The 22,170-nt window shown below is 42.3% G+C and overlaps 1 protein-coding gene across 3 annotated transcripts in view; it reads left to right on the forward strand.

The window, feature by feature from the left end:
• The window catches only part of tcf7l1b (transcription factor 7 like 1b), a 31,605-nt gene extending 12,747 nt beyond the window's left edge, over positions 1 to 18,858 (forward strand). Inside the window, exons 4-13 of one of the 3 annotated variants that reach the window (XM_031849091.1) lie at positions 6,411 to 6,494; positions 13,374 to 13,509; positions 14,095 to 14,197; positions 14,645 to 14,728; positions 16,489 to 16,623; positions 16,774 to 16,936; positions 17,027 to 17,134; positions 17,342 to 17,393; positions 17,571 to 17,599; positions 17,946 to 18,024. In XM_031849091.1, coding sequence (XP_031704951.1) covers positions 6,411 to 6,494; positions 13,374 to 13,509; positions 14,095 to 14,197; positions 14,645 to 14,728; positions 16,489 to 16,623; positions 16,774 to 16,936; positions 17,027 to 17,134; positions 17,342 to 17,393; positions 17,571 to 17,590 — 885 coding nt within the window. In that variant the 3' untranslated portion in view covers positions 17,591 to 17,599; positions 17,946 to 18,024. Of the gene's footprint in view, positions 1 to 6,410; positions 6,495 to 13,373; positions 13,510 to 14,094; positions 14,198 to 14,644; positions 14,729 to 16,488; positions 16,624 to 16,773; positions 16,937 to 17,026; positions 17,135 to 17,341; positions 17,394 to 17,570; positions 17,600 to 17,945 lie in introns of all 3 variants that reach the window. The other 2 variants (XM_031849089.1, XM_031849090.1) reach the window with 2 other exon arrangements.
• Positions 18,859 to 22,170: the final 3,312 nt, after the last annotated feature.

Below are 22,170 nucleotides of genomic sequence, written 5' to 3' on the forward strand. Positions count from 1 at the left end.
AGAGAGAGAGAGAGATACAGAGAGAGATACAGAGAGAGAGAGAGAGATACAGAGAGAGAGAGAGACAGACAGATACAGAGAGAGAGAGAGCCAGAGAGATACAGAGAGAGAGAGAGCGAGAGAGAGACAGAGAGAGAGAGAGAGAGAGAGAGAGAGAGAGAGAGAGAGAGAGAGAGAGAGAGAGAGAGAGAGAGAGAGAGAGAGAGAGAGAGAGAGAGAGAGAGAGAGAGAGAGAGAGAGAGAGAACACAATCAGCCCTCTGTTTTCATAAGACTTGTGGTATGTGAGAGCAGAAACAAATGTGTTTAATTTAGGCCCTTTTTTCTCTCTCTTGCCTTCTCCACTAAACCCACTTATGCCCACCTCTGTCTTTCAAAACTGACTTTTTCCCCTCAAGATGCCTCATTGCCTCTTCTGCCAATGTCAGCTGCTCTTAAGACGTTTTAAAAAAAAAAAGAAACAATCACCCACTGTGCCCTGTCAGAAAAACAAACAACCTCCGAGGCACACTTTTAGCAGACATACTCAAATTTACTCTTTCGGCGGGGGTAAATATTTATCTGCAGTTTCTAGAAAAAGAAGAGAAAAATATTCTTCTTTTTTTTTATGTTTTTGCTGAGAGTTTGGAGTGATTACTGTGCCGTGGTATTTGTCCTGTGCAGTGTGCGGGGTGCATGCTGGATTATTGCCTCCTAAATGCCTTGGCAGGAAACGCCATATTATATTGGTAACCAATGCTGTCTCCAGTCAATTTGTGTTCGGTCATAAATGAAAAATTCAGGTCTCACTTGTGTGTCATTGCCGTAGACCTCCACACACACACACACAGACATTTGATCGAGCTTTACTGTAAACATCCAGCCAGCCTCTGGTAACCACCTTGTGTTCTGGAGTTAATTATACAGACGTTTACGGCTCTGAATTTCAATGAAACGAGGCTACTCCCCAAACAATAATAAAGTTGTGTTCCTGTGCGACTGGACAAACAATGCCCCAGGACACAGAAAAGGACAGCATCTTTGACATTTGAGGTGTAGACTGTCTTGACATCGGATCACGCTGACATTAAGCGGAGCAGTATGTGACAATTGAAAGCAGATCTCACAGGTACGGGAAACCACATAACTGACTGCACATAATTAACTTGAATAGCTTCGCACCCTCCTCTCTGTCTTTATGAGAGGGCCTTGCTCTTACCAGATGCATAATTATTTTCTTGTGTGTCTAATTATACAGTGAGTTTTATATGACCTGCAGTTGTGCTCTGTAGCAGAATTACTCACTTATTCCTACGCTTAACCTCAGTGAGAGTGAACTGTTCATTTAACTACGTCTGATTTTGAAGTACCTGGAAGTCCGTGAGACAGAATAAGAAGAACAATGGAGGCTTCATTTAAAGACTCATATGAGCTCTAAAGTTGTGGATACAGGAAGCAATAACTCAGGATCATGTCATGCATACAGAAGAAAAGAAAAAAACCAACCCCTGATACAAATAATTGCTTGAGTTGCAAAAATGCAAACTCCTGCTGAAGTCGCAGCCGACTCACTGGGACAGAATATTAAAGGAGCTCTTTAGGGGGGATTATCTTGGCCTTGTATAGTGTTAATGCTGTTTTATGACTGAAACAGCAGTAAATTCACTCCCAGGACTTTACAAATAAACCCAGTGTGCTGGCCAGCTTGGCCTTGTACTTAATATGCATGAGGCATGTGTGTCATGTGACACCCTTGCTCATTGACTTTTTAAAAGATTTAGTATATTTTCCAGTAAATGTACACATGCAGAACAAGAATCGTATTCAGACTTTGTAATAGATTGCCGACACATACGATTTCCTCTTAGTGCCCGCCGTACTCATTGAGGGGCTACTGATAGCCCACGTGTGCTACATATACGTAGACGTATTTGGAGCTGCAGGCAGAGTGTGTAACCATCTTGGAAATCTTGGAAAAACCTTGTCGTTGTGTTGTTAGGACCTCCCTCGCGCTGCCTCCCCTCTTCACTCTCCTCTCTCCCTCTTTGCACTAATAGTTCTTTTGTGTACAAGAGCATGTTAAGAGGCCAATGAGCCTGGCCTTAATAGGCCACGTTGCCATAGAAACCACAGCACTCTGGATGTCTGACCTTTGACCCAGTTTTTTTTACTGGCTGTGAATAAGAGTGCAGGACGACCAACCGGGTCACAATAGAGGCCCGGCAAACTGAGGGAGTGCCCCTGTCATAGTCACTTAACTTCATTCCTCTATGGGCTAATGGACACTTCAAATGTTGTAGCCATTAGCAGTATGCTATCTCCACTGCAGGACCACGGACTTCTCAGGGCTAATAAAATGTAAAGAGACTTTACATTTACATTTACTGGTTCCTAGACACATCTCCACTAAGATAAGGCCAGGATCAGAAATGTTTGGATGATAAATTATGATTATTATCATTTCTCCATCAATTACACCCTCACCAAGACATATTTCTGGTTTCTTTTTCTTTGTACCTTCCTTTAAGAAAGATTCAATTAATAACTTCCTCCCTGACTAATCTACTTACTTCATAGTGGACCGGATAATAGGACATGGTCCCCATTCAGAAAAATTTGGAGCGGCACAGTAGTGCATTGTGGGTCTGACCAACTGAGCTGCTTGTCGTTTCCCCATCAATTACACACTAATTAGCACAATGACTGCCGAAGTTTGCTTAAGAATTGTCAATGTAATTGCCTCTAATGTTGGTAAACAATGAACCTTAATGCAAACTCTGAGACAAGGCGGGGACCACTTATCACATTGTCTTTGTTGTAGAAGCTTTAATTGTGTTTCATGCACAGATCAGGTTGAGGTGTCAATGGCCCTGCAGGAGCAGGTGACATAAGCAGAGCAAACCAGGGAGGGACTGTTGTGTAGGGGGCCTGACAGGGCCATTGTCTGAAGTTGCTGTTCATATGGGCAGGGGACGGTAATTAACACCTCAGCCAAACAGCAAGCTGTGCGGCCCATTTGTTTACTGTTGGGGGGTAAAAGAAAACAATGGGGAGGGGTTCTCCACACAGTAGGCGATTGACATTATCTGCTGGAGCGATCCGTCGAGGCATTCCTGCTGCTCCACTATTCAACACAAGTTAGGCGAAGCCATTTCACAAGCGTCTGAGCTGCCACTTTATACATATTGACTCTTTTATTCGTTGTTTGACTTTGCCGGAGTGTTTGTTCTTGACTTGTTGAGTTAACGCAATTCAGCATTAGATGCAATAACAAATCATTTGTTTTATTTGGTAATAGTTAATATGCATATCTGCTGTTTTCCAGAATCAAGAAATGTTTGTGCATCATTTTTGTAGTTTTACACATTTTATGGAATTGTAAATATAATTCAACATGAATATTATTTTTGACTTTAGTTTTTGCAGATCTGAAGTCGACAGACAGTAGCTAGGAAAGTTGAGGATTTTTTTTTTTTTCTGTCTCTTTGGCAGAGTGTCTGACTTAGTTTGAAAGCAAATGTCCAGACATCTGTCTCTTCTCCGTGCTCTGATGTTGGCCCTGCAGTATGGCACCACACATTTCAGAGATGACAAAGACTCTTGGCTGTGTTTTCCTTCGCTCTGTGAGAGCGATGTAACAATTAGAACCCAGCTCTGGCAGGCCACATGCCCCAGAGCATATGTTGCATTCTCTCTGTTCAAAAAACCAAAGGGCTCCAGTGCTGCTTTTTGGAAAATTTCGGTGGCATCACTGCCACCTTTGTCGCATCTGGGTCCTGTAAAAGTAGCACATTCTACTGATGTCTATTCTGAGTGTTGGAGGCAGCAAGGAGGGCTGGAAGACAATTAGAGAGCTATGAAAATGGATCAGCTAAACTTCACTTTAGTTACACATTTCTTTCAGTAGTCCGTCCGAGTTTATTTACCAGAGCCTCCAGCTCCCATGCTGAAACAGACATTGCTATGGACCCGGCCATATGTCTGTATTTGTTTCTCATAAAATAAGGGCATGTCTAAAGCGTCACTAAATGTCCTGCAGTTACATTGATAATAATGTATCTCCTGTCTCGACCTTTTACAACCATTTCATATCACATGTCACAACTATTTTAATCATCCATTTTATGCGCTCGCTATCATTCAGCTGTCCTTACTTTTTTTCTTACACTTCCCTTGTGGTCTATTTTTTCACTGAGAAAGTTTTTGCTGAGCAGCACGGCCCACAAGTCCTCGCCTTTTGTTTCCTGAAACAACTCATAGACCCAAACACCCTCCCTCTCCCTCTCTCTCCCCCTCTCTCCCTCTCCCTCTCTCCCTCTCATGTGTTGGTGAGTGGTGTGCTGCTGTTGTCTGGACGGGAGCTAATGTGACAGTGTGCGGCTGGCATTACCTGGCTGGATGTTTCAGGGAGTGTGTGAACAGTTGCTCCATAGGGCATGCTGGCAATTAAAAGAAAAGTAGGCGCTCAGTAAAAAAAAAGTGCCTGGGGGCATGTTCCTCAGTCCTGGCAGACGCTGTCAAATAAGGGATGGATTGGGTGGGAGAGCCGGGGTGGGCACGGCAGGGCAAGACCAAACGCTCACAATAGCGCTCGTTTCATTTGTGGAAGGACTCATGATTGACATAGATTAGACAGAGAAAACTGCATTGTTTTGGATTTTTTTCTCCTGAGAGCAGCATTCATTAGGCGCCATGCACACAGCAGAGTAAAGTTTCAATAGCAGCCTCTAAAAGCAACTGCCTCCTGACAGTTGTATGGACTTGGGCCCATTAGTTGGAACTTACGATTCAGCCTTGAGCAGTATAGTGAAAATGAAGAGGGCTGATGTCAACTCCAAGAATTTCCCCCCTTTTCGAAGGGAAAAATGGTCCCCTTCCCCCTGCCTCGGTCTCTGTTGGACCCCAGCTGTCAGGAAACAATACCCTCTGCCTGCTCCGACAAACTCATTCCTGAAAATGTTTTTTTTCCCTCCTCTCCCTTTTCCCCCCTCCTGCTATAATGTCTTTTCCATTTTTAAACCACAGCCATCCAAGCTTCCTTCCTCCTTACAATCCCTGAGTGATGAATGAAGTTTTAAAAATCAGAACCTGAATGCGTGACTCCTCCAGTTTGCTTGTTTGTCATCATTTATCCTGCAACAACTTTTGAAAAGCAGACACAGCTTTGCATATATTCTTTAACTGCTTTTGTCAGTCATTTTTAAAATGTCAGATGCTATTTATTATCTTCTCCATTCATCAGATGTTTGCTATGGGTGGACACCAAACTGTTTGTGCGTGTAGGAATTCATGAGCGCAACGCTATTTAAGTAAAAATGACGGTATACATTGTAGAATAATAACAGAGGCTGCATGGGAAGATTGGGTAATCGCAACTTCCAGACAGAATTTATAACCCATAATATGTTCCCATGCACAAAATGCATTTTATTAAATGTACTATTATATCTTTATGTCTCTGCACTACATGAGCCTGGATGAGCCAAATTTAACCTATAATATATAAAACCCTTTTAATTAATTTGAAATTGTACCAGTGCAGAGAGAAAATCCACATGCATGAAAAGCTGCTGTGTCCGGTATTTAAACTGATTTATAAACCAGATGTTTGAGCCGTGCTTTTGGAGCTCTGGCTTCATGCTATGTCCATTGCTGCAGGAAGAAAAAAAAAAAAAAAAAAAGCTCAGCTTGTTGTATGAAGCAGTAAATCACAAAACTTCCCCTCGCGTACACATAGCTCTAACTCTGTGGCACAGCGGCGAAGGAGCGGGCAGCGGTAATACGGTGATGGGAATCTTTGTTTGCAAACAATTACACAACCCTTTGTGATAACTTTGATGTGTGAAAAGTAGTGATACTAAATGGAGGAAGGACTATTTTCGGGGTCAAAAGGCCAAACCAATGGAGACGGGAGTTAGTTTCGAGTCCGCAGCTCAACCTTTTTGCTGCTCTGTAAGTAGGGCTTCCTTCCAGCTGTCTCTTCCCACCCGCTCAGCGACGGGCGCCCACAGCTGGCCTCTTGTTTTTCCTTGACAAACGGCAATTTCACAGTCCTCCACCAGTCCGTTGTGTTCACATCGCTCTCCCCACTCTACCCCGTGCCAGAAATCACTGTCTGACTCCAGCAGCGGTGTGGGTCTGGTACAGGTGTCTGCTGGAGATCTTTGCGGGCTTGACGCCATTCATACTACTTTTGCATGCTTCAGTCCCTTCAGTTGAGTAACAGTAAATATTAGAGAGTTTTGTCTCTCTTTTTTGTTTTTGCAAAATAAAGCCTTCGATTTTACTTTTTGGTCTCTTCGTTATGTCTTTTTTGGAATGCATTCTGTTACATCTTGTGTATTTTATGTTTTTATTACTGTGTACAGTATGTTTTCCCTGCCAAATGTTTGGTTTCGTTATATAATTCTGCTCCTTTTCTGTCACCCGCAGTACCTGCAGATGAAATGGCCTCTTTTGGACGTTCCTGGATCTGCAGGACTAAAAGACTCCCGTTCTCCAACTCCGGGGCATTTAGTAAGTAGACACTCAAAAGAAAACTACATTTTGATTATGGAGTGCTAGAAAAAAGTGTGTTTGACCAAAGAGCACCATGGCTGATCAGAGGAGGGAGAAATAAATGTAATAATAATTTCCACATCAAAATTTCACACACCAAATAACTGTGTGAACACCAACAGTGTCCAACCACTTTCCCTCCCTTTATTTGATGGCACTAATAAGATGTTTCCTCCAGGCTACATCCTAGGGGACATTAACTTAATTATCAAACAAATCATGTTAACTTACTGGGGGAATCAGTTTACTGGAAAAAAAATGCTTTAATGAAACGGTCACCATTATGTGGTAATTCGCAATAACAAAGTTATAGTGTCCATGTAAATATACTGGCTCCCATCCATCCATGCACAGCCTCCCCCACGACCCCTATAGCACCCGCAGGCAAACTGCTGAACAGTCTATCTGCCTTTCACCACAAAAACTCCATAAATCTCTCAAGTTCGAACCTCCTTGCCATTCTTGAATTTTCCCACACAGGTGTGAACTAGTCATCATGGTGTCTCACTCTGGTTAGACAATGCGGGGCCTCAGCAGACCTGTTTGGTTTGTGGCTTCACTGACGGATGTGTGTTTTGAGATTGAAAACATTAGATAACATGAGCATCTATCTGGCATCTCACCTGCTTGATTGTATCAGGGCATTTTTTTAGTTCGAGGAGTCATATTAAGCAATGCATGGAGCAGAAAGCCACTGTCAATACACTGTAGTAAATACAGCCGTTGATACTCAGCCCCTTGACCTTACTTATCCTGGCTAGATGTGCTTGCTGAGTTTGTGGTTGATTCGTTGGATCCCATAAACGCAGCGATGCACATGATAAAGTCCTCATTGAGCGCAGTCAATGGGACATTGTTGTGATGGGACAGAGTTTGCTCAATAGAAACCAATTATATATATTTATTAGAATATATGCTGACCTGGCAGTGACCCTGTTGATTTTTTCTGTGAGACACAGCAGCTACTGTGTGAAGATTTGTTGCAGAAAATGGATTTTGAGTAGCTTAGACAATGTTTTAATTTAATAAAATCCGTGAATCTACAATGTAGGGAGACAGAATGAAGAGAAAAAGTCCAACCAGTGAGTACGATAATAGCAGTTGAATTTGAAGGAAATGAAAGCACTTTGACTGAGTTCTCCTTTTGGATTGTTTCTGTTTTGTCCTTCAGTGGTTGCTGCTACTACTGTGGCTTTTTTTTTTGCTTGGCCTTCATCTCTTTGAACGTCATTAATCCAGAAAAGTCGATACAGAAAGAAACATTGTAGAAGACTGAGAATGTGAGGAATCCAACTGTTTTGTGGGAGAAATGTTACTCACATCATCGGAATAATAAGTAGCCTTCCCCTTTGTGTGCTTAAATATGTACTTTCCTCAAGTTCGCAACATTTATCCTTTTGTTGCATGCAATTAAATGTATTTTAGATGCTTTCATATCTGCACATAGGAACATATAAATACCTATACGGGTTCTACATCATTGTGAACATGGAAGGAGGCTTCTTTGTATCTTGGTTTTAAAATTAGAGTCGATACTGTGTGCTATTTCTTATCATTTTATTATTTTTTATTGCAATTGAATAGCACAGCTCTAATAAATGTGCAGTCCAAGGCCAAAGATTGCAAATGAAACACTTAATTTGGCTGAAAAACAATATGGGATAACATTGGTGTCTTAGAACTCGTGCAACACTTTCATTTTAAAGCAGTATAAAAGGCAGGGAAGTTCATTGAAAGTGTATTATTAGCTTTCAGCATGTGAACTAAAAAAAGAGGAAGTCGCCATGCTTGATCCGGTGATCTGTGAGTAGAGGGTCATTTGATTAGTGGTGGGAAACACTAATACCGGGTGCGGTGTACCCTGGGCACGGAGGATAGGGAGTGAAACACCCTGCTGTGGCCTTACCCCCCACTCTGGGCCAGGAGCCCACATGCCCCTCTGGTGTGCTGCTGCTGACAGGGAGCCAGGCTGATTATGTGCTCATTACTCCAGCCGAGGAGAGAGTGGAAGAGTGGGAGGGGAGCAGCAGGCTGGCTCCCCAGGCCTGCAGGCTCCCCAGGCCCCAACACTGCACTAATGAGAGCAGGGGGAGCGGATGGGCACACATGGGGGGCCAGGGATTACTGCCCAGGGCCAAGAGGAGCCAAAGAGAGAGACCCGAGGAGAGGAGACACCAGCAGGGACTCCTGGAGCAGACCTGTAGTCCTGCAGTCATTCTGCAAGTATGTGTTAAATCTGACATCATTGTTTTGCTTTTATGATGGACTGTCATGGTTTGGAATATCTGTCAAGATTTGCTTGCAGGCACATGTATATCTTATATTTTTATATGCATGTCAACTATTCAATAATGTTAGTGTACTGAAAAGGTCTATTGGTTACAGACCTGCTCAGTCAAGTTTCTTAATGAATCGTCCACTGGCGAGCCTCCGCTTGAAGACGATTTTTGGTGAATGATATCATCTCTATCATTCCCACATATGCCTACAGAAGTTAATGCTATATTTGTTGGTAAACTGAAATTGCGGTGATATTTCTTCTAATTCTGGCAATTGGTTGTTAAGTAGAAATGAGAGTGTTCTGTGGATACCAAAGTCCAGGGAAAGACCATCCTGTCACTGTGCAGATTGGGTCCATAAGGCCTGTATGCTAATCAGAGCCTGCTCTGGCCTGAGATCCTCAATTATTCAACAGGCAGGTTTGTTTAGTATTCAGTTGGTATTGCTTTTGGTAGTAATGGTGGTGCTGGTGTGGGAAGATGGGAGCAAGCTTTTCATACACACACACATGTACATGCACACACAAATACGCGCAGCGCCCCAAAACCCCCACATAGACCCCTGTGTTCTTAGGGCTGCCTCTTCATGAATAATACATCAAAGGCGCTGCAGGGCCAGGTGATGCAGTATTGGGAACATGTCAGCCCATCAGTAGTGGCCGAGCTGGACCAGAGAGAAGGAGAGGAGAGGAGAGGAGAGGAAAGGAGAGGAGAAGACGAGGTGGTGCTGCTGTCTGAATCATGTGCGTCTCGTACTCATCTTCCACAGCGCACCGATTCACAGTCATTAACACTCTGCTGATAATGATGTCAAGGCTGCGTACCTTCCTCTCTGAGGTCATTCAGTCACTTGCAGTAATTTCTCCATAATGCCTATTCTCTGTGTCATTACCGACTACACTGACGAGTACTGTTATTCTGGATTAGAAAGAGCTGCGACTCTCTAATGAGGTGTAACTGACCAGGGGTGTCTGTCCCTCAGTTATCAGATCACGGTGCACTCAGTGCTCAAATATGGGCTGATCTTCACTTGATAGGGAGACAAGAATCGCCCTCTTTGTTTCAATATTGTATTAGCGCCGTCTAGAGTAATCAAGGCATCGAGGGACATGGTCCTGTCAGCGTGTCATAAGTCACTTAGTCACAGAATTGTTAAAGTGAATTGAAAGGGTAAGGTTTAGAGCTGCATTCCAGCGATGCTTTTTGTCTTGCTGCATGTGTCTGGTTAAATCTTCAACTGTCAGGGCTATATGGCACTTTAAGTAAAGATATTAACTAAAAATCTGCGTGGTTTTTTTCCCATAGAGAGACATATACTTGCGTTCGATCGATATTCTTCCAACAGACCTTTGACTGGGAGTCCGGTGAGATTCTCTCATTTTGCATTAGGCAGTGAACAACCGGGATCCATCATGAAATCAAAGGCTTTGGGAGGATTGAACTGAATACTGATCTGAGGTCTGCAGTCCTGCTGGGCCACTGCAGAGACAAGCTCCTCTTCAGAAATGAGAAAAGGAACCAGTGCTTTGATTCCATTCAAACTCTGAAACGAAGAGAATTTAGGATTTAGAATTGATCTGTCAGTTTACAAATATGTATTACCACACTAGTTCCCCGTCCATGTTTTTGTCTATATATGCTGCGCTGATTGTGTTAAGATCTCTCTCAATTTATTTAATTACCACTGGGGATATTCACTCTAGTAATATGACGCCGCTCTGCTGCATTATTTTAAGCTAGAATATTACTCCCATTGACCCATTCAGAGTCCATCACCAGACGCAAAGCACACGTTGTCTGTGATGAATGGCATAGTTTGAAGTGGTTGATTTTAGAGACATACGACACGGTCAGTCCCCTCTCACGTCCGCTTCCTGTTGGCGTTGACAAACAAGGCTTGGATTTCTCAGCATGCCAGGCATTCTTTTCACCCTGTCTTTCCTGGAGTTTTGAAAGGCCTCTGAGCCTCCCACCCAGAATCACCGAACATAAAGGCACACAAAGCTGCGGGGTTATTCAGTTTGTTCTAAGCTCTCTTCCCCATCGGCTGTTTGCCTAGTAATTCAATTCAGATGTGCAGGATCCAAAAACATGTTTGCTTGAATGAAATCCACCCCTCCACCCACTCTGACCAAGGACTGTGCTTTTCTTAGCGCCGTTCCAAGTTGGACAGCCATGCGAGGTACTGCCACCTCGGCCTTTTAGCTTCAAACCCTCTTAAGAGACAGACATCTTTTCTCTGGACCGGCTCAGCAACTTTTTGCTGTTTTTTTTTCCTCCTTTAAAACTTCCTGTTACTATGTCCAATCCACTCTAAGACCGGTTCTGTGTGTTTTTACTTGCTCGTTGAGAGGTATGCACCACTGCAGACCTGTTTACAACAAGCACGTCTGTGTAAAGAGCATGATTTCTGTCTGCCGATGTAGATACCATCTGGTTCCAGGTCGCCCTTTATCCTGTCCTATTGCGTAGATGTTGTTTATATTTAAAACACGGCTCATGTTCCTTGTGGTTTCCTTATTTCACTTTGCTTGTGGATCATGAAACCAGACGTATGAAGCTCACATGGACTAGAGGAATATTACCTCTACACATAAAGCAAGTGAAAGAAGGCATTGATTCGTTAGTGTTTGGTTTAATTCATGATCGAGCCATTAGTCTAGTTTTCCAATTTCACAAAACCACATGTTGTGCTCTCAGAGCTCTGGAGAACTTAATACATTTAAATTAGTAAAAACAAGGTATGCAGATTTTGATATATAGCATTCAAAAATGTTCTGATTTGAGAAGAGGAATTTGCTCTGGCAGGTAGGATACAGTTCAGAATAGTTTTGCATATGTGCAACCTGCATACTCCATTTTTCTCCACATTCTGTGGCGCTGCTGAACGGAAAGACAGCCCGGAGTTAAAACTAGTGCCTTCAAACTTAGAAATATGTGTAGAGCACACGATTGGTGTATTCCAGGATATGAATAATTAATAGGCATCATTTCAAATTCTCACTGAAGTGCTTCCCAAAATGTGTTGGCACCCAGGTCTAGAGGTCTCAAACAGCCCTCACAATATATGGAGAATTCAGGCATATTGTACATTAAGTAGAACAACAAAGCACAACTCAAATATACATGACATGTGGGACCTGGGATTTCAACCTAGCAGGTCAACACTTTTTCTGCCATGAAGCTTCATCAAAGCCTCCTCCGTGTTGTGTGGAATTGTGTTCTCTGTGCATCATCATATGCATTGACCTTATATGCTCTTAAGTCTGGAGAAACTAAAAAAAAGTCCTGAGCAAAGGGATCTTAATATAGCCATGTTTAACAACAGTAAATATTTTCCTCACTGCAACAGGTATTAACAGAATCAAAGCCTTCTTTAGACACGGGAGAAACCAATTTGCTAAAGATTTAAAAGGAGGAAAAGGTTGGACCTTCCTTTAAAAAAAAAAAAAAAAAAAAAAAAAAGTGGCGGAAAAAAAGCAAAGATTTGGAACAATTCTTAGCAGCGTGAAGCAAGAGAGTGTACAGAAGTCTCAATGCAAACCTTGTTCCCTAGCAGACCACTTTGGAGAGAGACGAGAGGTTGAGAAGGGGGTGGGGAGGGATATTGAAGAAAGGTTAGCCTAGAGGAACAAGACTCCTTTCTCCCCCCTCACCCCCCTCCACCCCTTGACCCTCCCATGTGACAAGTTGAGCCAACAAGTGCTCTATTCAGCCAGGCAGCCAGGGGAAATGACTGCGAGGCTGAGCGCTGCCTAATGAAAGTAGAGACGCTGGTTATTATTATTGTCTTTATTATCCCCGTCGTAGCCGCAATGCCGGTCAGTTCTCGGCTAGTTTCTGTGCGTTAAGTATTGTTAAAATAGCTAAAAGATCCACGCTGCATGCTAAAGGAAGTTCCATCTTCCTGTTCTTCACCACTTATCTTAAGTTATACAGAACTTTCAGTGGTTTTCTTACATCAGGGTCATCTGCAGTGTAACGTGGCATGGTAATCCACCCATGGGCGTCTGCGTCTTCCCATCAAGTGACTGCTGTGAGACAGAGTGGGAGATGATGTCTCCACTTGTTCATTGGTATTCAGTTAAACTTAGCCTGATTGTGTTTGTTTGGGGCTCACTGGTGTGACTTTTGGACTCGGTAGCATCGTTGTTTTTCTTGTTGGACTGAACAAACAGTTCTCTCCTCAGCTAAATGGCCATAATAGTCTTGGCATGGGTCTGCAGGGCTTTTTAGTGTTCCTTGGTGCCGGTCCAGATTGCATCACAGGGCCGGTCACACGCACAGACTGATGTTATGTTTACCGTAGAGGGCATTCACACATGATGGACTGTTTACAGCATGCATTTCTTTTGAACAATGGGCAACAGAAATCATGTGCGGTATCCACTGTGGGATAGTTATATGCTCGTTTCAGCCAAAGGCATAATAGCTTTGATGGATTACATTCACTATCTTTCAAATGTTATGTGTCAGACACTCGTTACACATTTGTCACCTCCTGCTCATAACTTCTTTGTGTCTGTTCTTCTCTCGCTTTCTTTTCCGCCATAAACAGTCCAATAAAGTCCCAGTGGTGCAGCATGCCCACCATGTCCACCCACTGACACCCCTCATCACCTACAGCAATGAACACTTCTCCCCCGGCACGCCGCCATCACACCTTTCCCCGGAGATCCTCGACCCAAAGACAGGTAATTTGTCATAGATGGACATTGATTCACTTCACTCTACACTGTAGATGATAAAGTGATATTCCACATAAAATCTGTCAGTAGTCCTGAAATGTGGCTGTAAAAAAATTGCACCTTTGTGAGAGGCTTTAGTCAACTTAAATTCATGTCAGTTACGATGAGTCCAAATAATTACCACTTGTCGCAGTTGAAAAGAAGTATCTGATTATCCACAGCAACCAGGATGCCGGCACTGAATGGGCCCAAACGAAGGCACGCTAATGAGCTCGATAGGGTCATGAAGGGACCAGCATGTAAAGAAACATTTTGGGGGGAAAAAAACGGTTTCAGTTTGGAAAGTACTGAGCAAGTTTCGATGGACAGTTTGTCTTTTTTTCACCTTAAAAACTGGTCACTATTGGAAACACCAAAGTGAATTCACTACAGCTGCTGTACTCTGAAGGCAGATAGATTTTGCAAGGAGCATCAAAAGTACGGCAGATGTTAGATATTGTTTTAAAAATATCTATGTAAATAGCATGTCACCTCAGCAGATATACACGCTGCATTTTAAAAGCATGTTTCCTCTGTCTGTGGCTCCTGCAGGTATTCCTCGGACACCTCACCCGTCAGAGCTCTCTCCATACTACCCGCTGTCTCCTGGTGCTGTTGGTTCCATCGCACACCCTCTGGGCTGGTTCATGCAACAGTAAGTCACTTTTAGTCTCAGCTGTCCACTCAGCCAGATGTGTTTTGTTCTTAGTCGCAAATCACGCCACAGTTAAAGTACTGATGCTAGCGAATTAACTGTGAGTTCAGATTTAGGAAAGCACAACAAATTAGTTTGATAAAGTTCAAGATGAAAATGATGACAAGGACGACAAGTTTGTTTAAAGTGATGTCTGATTTTTATGCTCTGTCGTCTAAGTGCAGGAGCACCATATCTGTACAATAGCAAATGTTTTTACATTTGAGTTCACCGGGAGGAATTTATGAACATTTACGGGTTCTGCTACGGCTCTCGTAATCAATTGCAACGCCGCTGTTCCCCAAGCGGGGGATTTGAGTTGATGAGTAGAGGATTAGTGCTGGTGGGTTAGCTGTCAGCTGTGTTTGATCCACCTCACACCTCACTCTGTCTCCCTCTGTCTCTCAGGCAGGGCCAGCCCATGTACTCCATCCCTCCGGGGGGATTCCGTCACCCCTATCCAGCGCTAGCAATGAATGCATCCATGTCCAGGTGAGCGGATCATGTTCGGCAACACCCCCACTCTCCCAAAGGGAGACATCTAATATCTGCTGCTTCCATGACATGCTGTAATCACATTTCTCTTGCACTCTACGCCAGCCTTTTTAAACAAGTAGTGAAAGAAATGGCTGGTGTGCATCTTTAAACTCCAATTGTCTACAACTTTTTTGGCAACAATTTACAGAAATAGCACGAGTCTTATTTGGAATAAAACACTTGCAGCTGTGTCAGGACTGCAAAGGGATATGAGGTCTGAAGTCTATCACAGACAAGTTCAGCTTCTTAAATAGAGGGAAGGCATTATTGGCATTCAGTACTCCTCTCCTGTCTTTTCTCCCTGAGCTAAACTGCTCTGGTCAAGCCAATGTTCTGAGTCACTCCACAACACACACACACACACACACACATACCGCAGAGATGAAAGGGCTGAGAATCAATAACGACAAATCAAAGCTCATCTGAACCTACATGTCCAATCAGACTAAACTCTCTGACCCTCTTTCAAAATTGGAAAGATTTGTAGCGAGCCTTCCGGTGTTCGTATGAGATGAAATATTCAGAAGGGTCTCTGTGATCAATAGGATGTGTAGTTCCATCCTGAGACGGACTCTCAACAATCAGAACACACCTCACAGAAGTCTTTACAGTATTTCATTCATTATTTGTTATTTATACATTGAAATTGTGATTTTGCAAATAAAAATGAAACAAATAGGAGTAAAAGTAAGAAAAAGATCTAATGGCAACAACAAATTGTAGGTAACATAAATATGACTGCATTGCATGAACGCTAATGGAAGCATTATTTTCATGCCATCACTTGGAGCAGCATTGAGATATTCATCAGGGACTAAGTGGGATGTTTACAGATTCAGTTGGTATAGGTTTATTACCGAGGGGATGAAATGGCACCTCCTTGTTTATACAGCATGAATTATTAAGTGGCACATAGAAAAAATGTTAAATAACGCCACACATCAGTTCTTAATAACATATATATTATTAGACTTCATGGATTTACACACGTTTTTTTATACATTACTTTAGGTCAGATTTTATATTCAGTCAGAGAGTAAATATTGAATGAGGATTCAGCTTTGAAGTGTGAGCATTTTCCACCTGGACTCCAATATTACATGTGCAAGAGTTACAAAAGTCTCTGTGTATATTAAATTAAGACTGGGTTGGTCCATACTTGAGTGTAAAGCTGATGACTCTGGACTGCGAGTACAAGGCTATATTGTGCTCGGTCTCTCATGACAGCCTGTGTGACATGTTAAAATAGAGGAATTTTCCAATCTAACATTAACCTACGAGTGTGCGATAGAGGGATATGGAGCTTAATCCCCCCCCTTGTTCATTACAATGCTCCATTGTATTAACAATTGGACATAAAGAGAGACAGTGTGAAGGTGTTCTGTGCGGACGGCTGTCAGAACGCGGTGAGGAAAGTGGTTTCAGGTGTCACGGCCATGCTGTTACCATGGTAACAACACACTCTACTTTTCTCCAGCCATTGCTGAATAAAGGGGCTTTTGAAAAAGTCTCTATTTCAACAAAAAAAAGCAAGCATGTAACTCATTGTGTGTATGAATTTAGTCTAGACTGACGCAGTAGGCACAGTGGATTTCACCTGGAGGTTAAGGCAGGGCAGTTATGTGCTCAAGATAGCTGAACCTCCTCTCGACAGGTTAACAGAGGTTTGCTGTTCACCCAGACTCTTAAAATGTTGAATCCTGTTGCCCTCACAGCTTGGTGTCCAGCCGTTTCTCCCCTCACATGGTGACTTCTCCGCACGGCCTCCACCAGACCGGCATTCCCCATCCCGCCATCGTCTCCCCGGCTATCAAACAGGAGCCCAGTGACATGAGCCCCTCAATGCACGCGTAAGAACGTTAAAAAAAAAAAAGTCTTTAATTGTATCAAAACCTGCTTTCGTTGCCGCACACTATTTCCCCTTGTTTGCTATAATTCACCAGCACCTCTCAACCCCTCACCGTTTAATAACAGCATATTTTTTTCACGTTTTGGATTAGCAGGAAATCCCCCGTTCCTCCTAAAAAAGAAGAGGACAAGAGGCCTCATATCAAGAAACCTCTGAATGCTTTCATGCTGTATATGAAGGAGATGAGAGCCAAAGTAGTGGCAGAGTGCACTCTGAAAGAGAGCGCTGCCATCAACCAGATCCTTGGAAGACGGGTAAGTAGCATAGAAGGGCATGTGAGTTTACAACTCTGTGTGTTTTAGCAATTCTTTGATGTCTTCTGTCTTTTCCATCTCTGTCCACAGTGGCATTCCCTGTCAAGAGAGGAACAAGCCAAATACTATGAGCTGGCCAGAAAAGAGAGGCAACTCCACTCTCAGCTCTACCCAGGGTGGTCAGCAAGGGATAACTATGTAAGTATCACATTTCCATGATCAGCTCCTATATTAATAAGTAGAGGAAGTTAGAAACAAGCCCTTTTTTTTCCCACCAGACTCAATCAAATATTACTTTATCAGTCAATTACAGTAATCACGCTTTTGTTGTTATAAGTCGGTGTCATTGAGGAGTTTACTTTCCCTATAAAAACAGTTTTTAACAGAATTGTTTTATCTGTGCAGGGAAAGAGGAAAAAGAGGAAGAGGGACAATAAACCCGACTCGAAACCAGAAGGTAAGCGGCCTTTTCTTCCCGACCACCTTTATCTAGATTATTTCTTCACAAACTGGAAAGTGCAACCCTGCTACACTGAACCTTTATTCTATTATTTATATCTACCTTTTCTGCATGGATTCTTTTCACCACTAACACTTACTAACGTTTTCCCTGCTTTTATACTTTGACAAGCAGCTTATGAGGTTCAATGCTAATAGTGGCAGGTATGTCTGTTGCTGTGCAACCAAACGACCTCTGTCATTTGTCCAAATTAAGAGAGCTTTCCACACAGTGCACATGTTGGTGTAGTGTGTCCTGTTCTTCTATTGCATCATGAATGCATACCGTCTGAATATGTTTAACATCATGTTTCACTCACTGTGTTGCAATGTGTTTTCAAGTTGATTTGAACGTGTGTTGTGTTTCACAACTTTCACTGCCATCGTCTTCACTGTTTTGAGAAACACTTGTTCACTTCTGTCAGCGGAGCATTGAGGGACATGAACCAGATTTGAAGCCAGCAGCAGATCCATAATTCAGATTCCTCACTTCTTCTTTTGTTTCCGCCAGACTTCTCGATAAGAAACAAGAAGCAGTGCGTGCAGTACCTGCCCTCGGACAAGATGTGCGACAGCCCTGCGTCGTCCCATGGCAGCATGCTTGACTCACCGGCCACTCCCTCTGCAGCCTTGGCCTCCCCGGCTGCTCCTGCCGCCACTCACTCCGAGCAGGCCCAGCCGTTATCGCTCACCACCAAACCGGAGGGACGCATGCACCACCACTTCTCCCATTCTGAGAAGGCTTCTGGATCCACATCCTCTTCTTCTTCATCCTCCTCCTCTTCCTCCTCCTCCTCCCATACCCACCTCTCAATCCCACATGGTACTTCAGGTAGCCAGTCGACCACACCCATCCTCACCCGGCCAATCCCCTTCACCTCTCTGCACCCATCCATGCTTTCCCCCCCTTCCCCTTTCCATCAGGCAGCCCTTCACTCCCATCATGCCCTGTTCCAGTCGCAGCCCCTCTCCTTGGTTACCAAACCAACTCAATGAATTCGCAAAGGCAATTTTCTCCCATTTATTGTGCTGTATATTGCTTTTCTTTAAAATAGGTATTAGAACAGCTTTTTTTCTAAATAATGAAAAGGAAGAAATATTATTGGTCAATATTTGACTATCTCCTTTTCTACAACTCTGAATGAAAACAAAATGTATTTTTTGTAAAGTTTACTGCAGAACTGGTTTTTTTTTGATGCATTTATCCAATGAACCTCTTGTATAAAAGAACCAATGTACATAAAGTTTCTTTATAAAAACAAAAAGGAACAAAAACACGTTTTCTTTTTAGCCACAACCTGATTAATGTTAGTATTAAGTTGAAGTCATAGTACTGGCCAATAATTGCAGCCCCCTTTTCAATTCACGAGTGTGTGCCCCTTTCTTCGACATGTTAAATAAACATTTGAAGTTGTTTCTTAAAAGAAATGTCTCTTTTTGTATTTTTGCATTCTGTCAGCCCATGTTTTTGTCATTTCATAAAGGTTTCTTTAACGAGATAATGTGGTTTAGATTAATATTCTCATACTAGCGACCACAGTGCATAACAAGTCGATAACTGCCTTTTGTAGGTGTTACAAATGTAGATTTAATGAGCAGAATAATTTACAGCCACATTCAAATTGAATAAGAGTCCATAACACACCTGCCATTTTTAGTCTTGTGTTCTCCTTTAGTACGATAAAGAACATCTTCATAAAAGCCTTGCTGATGGTGGTAGGGAGTTTAATGATTAATAAAGCAGAATTAGGCTAACCACACTGGAAAATGAGCGCCTGAACCAGAGTAACAAAATTTGAAGCCCAAAATAAATTCAAATAAAAAAATAATAGACGTCTGCTCCTTCTCGGAATATAGCATCCCACAACAATGACAAAAAAGCAGGTCAGCCTCATCCCAGCACACCAAACCCTGCCTGGGTTCCCTGTTCCTCTTGCACTTTTACTGCATCTTTCTTCACCGTTTGGCACACTGCTTAGGATTTAATTAACTCGGAGGTAATGGGATGGAGCCCCAGGGACCTCATTAGGCATTTCAATTAGTGAAAAATACACAAGGTAGGTTACAGTTTTTGGTGGCTTTGGAGATGAGGAGTCGTGCCAGGGATGGACCAATTATGTCAGAGCAGGGGGGGGTGCCTGGACGAGCCCACTGATGCCCCCCTCCCCCTCTCCCGACCTACTGACTTAACCAAGATCATACCCACAGGGATATCTACAGGGCTGGGAAATGTTACTTTTCAACAGCAATTGAGCTGATTGGAACATTCAGTGTGTTTACATATAAGTAAAGATACATTTCCAGAGAGTGCACCATCAGGCACATTGGACCAACAGGGCAGTCTGGGTTAATTAGTTTTAAGCTTAGATCCCACAAGAATGATTTCAACATTGTCATAAATATCTGGGATTTTAATGAGATTTAGTGAGCAGATATTATTTATCATTATCTCTATTTCAAACAGGCTTCTAAAACTAAAGACAGGTGGACTGAGGATGTGTTTCAGTTTAGCCCCGTAGAGGCCCCAAACTGTCAAGTCTCCCCCGCTCTGTTTTAAGCCATCATTAGGAATAATAAATCTTTTCTTATTTGCTGGTCTATCTTACATCATTCCAGGCACAAACCACAGAGTCTCTGGTGCCACAGCTGGCTGCTCAGAGTCACTTCACCATACTGTCAGTGAAATTACAGGTAATGAGTTGTCAAAACAGCCAGCAAATCTGTCTCCTCAAGGCTATACATCCAGTGCAATGTTCAATTCTCCTAAGACAGTACCCTTGTTATGAAAGTCAGCCCCCATGGGAATGGCTTCAAATGGCCTGGTTCGTTCCTCCATTAAATACATTCCCCTACCTGTGCTTGCTTACTTTTTAAAATCTTGTGTATGATATTGAAGAAAAATCCGATGAAAACTTTATTATTGTTATAACACAATTGGATCGATGGAATTTAATACATAACACATGAGCAAGTAGGATTTTAAAGGATGGCCATTTTGCTCAGTTTTAAACACAATATCTATTTGAAACAGAATATAAGGTACGATAGCTTGAAGTTCCCATGCTCCACTCAAAATGTAACACGCCACTGTTTATCTCTAATAACGTATCTGGTTGCTGCTCCACTCAACATCTGCCATGTAAGCACGAGGTCAGATTTAATACATGTTAATTTTTGCTCATTAAATTCTTCCAATCTCTTGCCAAGGTTCTTTTCTGGGCCTTCCTTTGATCTTGAATTTATTCCAGGTTAACCCTTTGATACTTCACATGCGTAGTAATATTGCACCGAGTACTGTCATTCAATAAGTCACTAAAATTGTTTTAAAAAAGAACAAAATTGCAACACTTTAAATAAAACAACAGAAACGCACACCTGACAGCACCCTTTAGCCTATATGCATACAAAGAAAAAGGGCTGACCCTGATAAAATCAAATCATTGTGTTCTTTAGGTTAACAAGTAGACGACATAAAACTAATCTCAAAAGGCTGATCGTATATCTTCCATTGACTCATGACCTTATATTCCCATTAATAACCGGATGCTGTGTTTGCTTCACATGTGGTTTCTCAAAGTGATATTAATTGATTGTTTCTGTAACATTCACTGAGCTTAGCAACACTCAGCTGGTGTCTTTGTGAAGATAGGTATAGCTGGCTGTGAGCTTAAGAACCTCCTTAATGTATTATTCATACCCATTTGACCTTAAAGATGGAAATGCAAATGGGTGTCAAGAATGAGGGGGATCATCGGACTTTATAAATGTCAAATAGCCTGCCACAATTAAGACATATTCATTACAAGAACCCACAGGTCCCCAACACCCAGCTGAGATGTAAAACACCTCCAATTAACATTTTGATGATTATCTCATCTCTTATACTACTGCAAACCTTCAAATCGAATCCCTATAATATTGTCACATATTACTTGTGGCGCTCAGCTGTAAAGTTCAGTGACTTTATGTCAATTATTTTTAATGGTTTTTACTCTCTCGAATACATACATTTGTAAATCATTAACAGTTAGCACATGTTTAAACCCTCACAACACATGCACATAAAGCAATCTGATGTCATGATGTGCTTTTGTCACAGGTTTCTTTCTCAGTTGCAGTGTATATCAATACTGCCATCTGCTGATAAGGTCAAATACTGACAAGATCGCCTCATGTGGAGTATATCTGTATCATGTCTGCGCCTAACTTGTGGGTGGCAGTAATAACACAAATGTGGTGGATCATTAGGAGAACAAAAAGTGACAAAATAAAATAATAATTACAATTATTAGTATTATTGTAATAACAATATATATGTATGTATTATAATATTTAACTTTTCATTAGTGCTGTCTTTACCTTTACAAGTCCAGGTCAGTCGAATACAATGGGGTGTAAGTACAATAGGAGGATGTCAGCTATACATACAGAATTATCTGTATCTGAATCTGGCCTAAATATTTAGTCTCCCTTTGTTTCCACACATGCCAGACAAATCAAACTAAATAATGCAGCCGTGAAAGTCCTATCCTATCCTAATGCCAAGATTAAAACACAAATAGTTTGAGTCAGCTGGCTCAAACCAGATCAAACATGCTTGGTTTCACTCTGAGAAATGTACTTACAGAGATATGTGCAGCAGGTATGAAGGAAAGGTGCAGTTTTATAAAAGGGGAAGAGGAACCTCTACTTTTCCTATAATCTTCCTAGTTTTTTAAAGACAGGTGTGATGTATT

This window comes from Anarrhichthys ocellatus, unplaced genomic scaffold (genome assembly GCF_004355925.1).
Source record: "Anarrhichthys ocellatus isolate YVR2014 unplaced genomic scaffold, GSC_Weel_1.0 scaffold9, whole genome shotgun sequence".
NCBI classification, from domain to species: Eukaryota; Metazoa; Chordata; class Actinopteri; order Perciformes; family Anarhichadidae; genus Anarrhichthys; species Anarrhichthys ocellatus.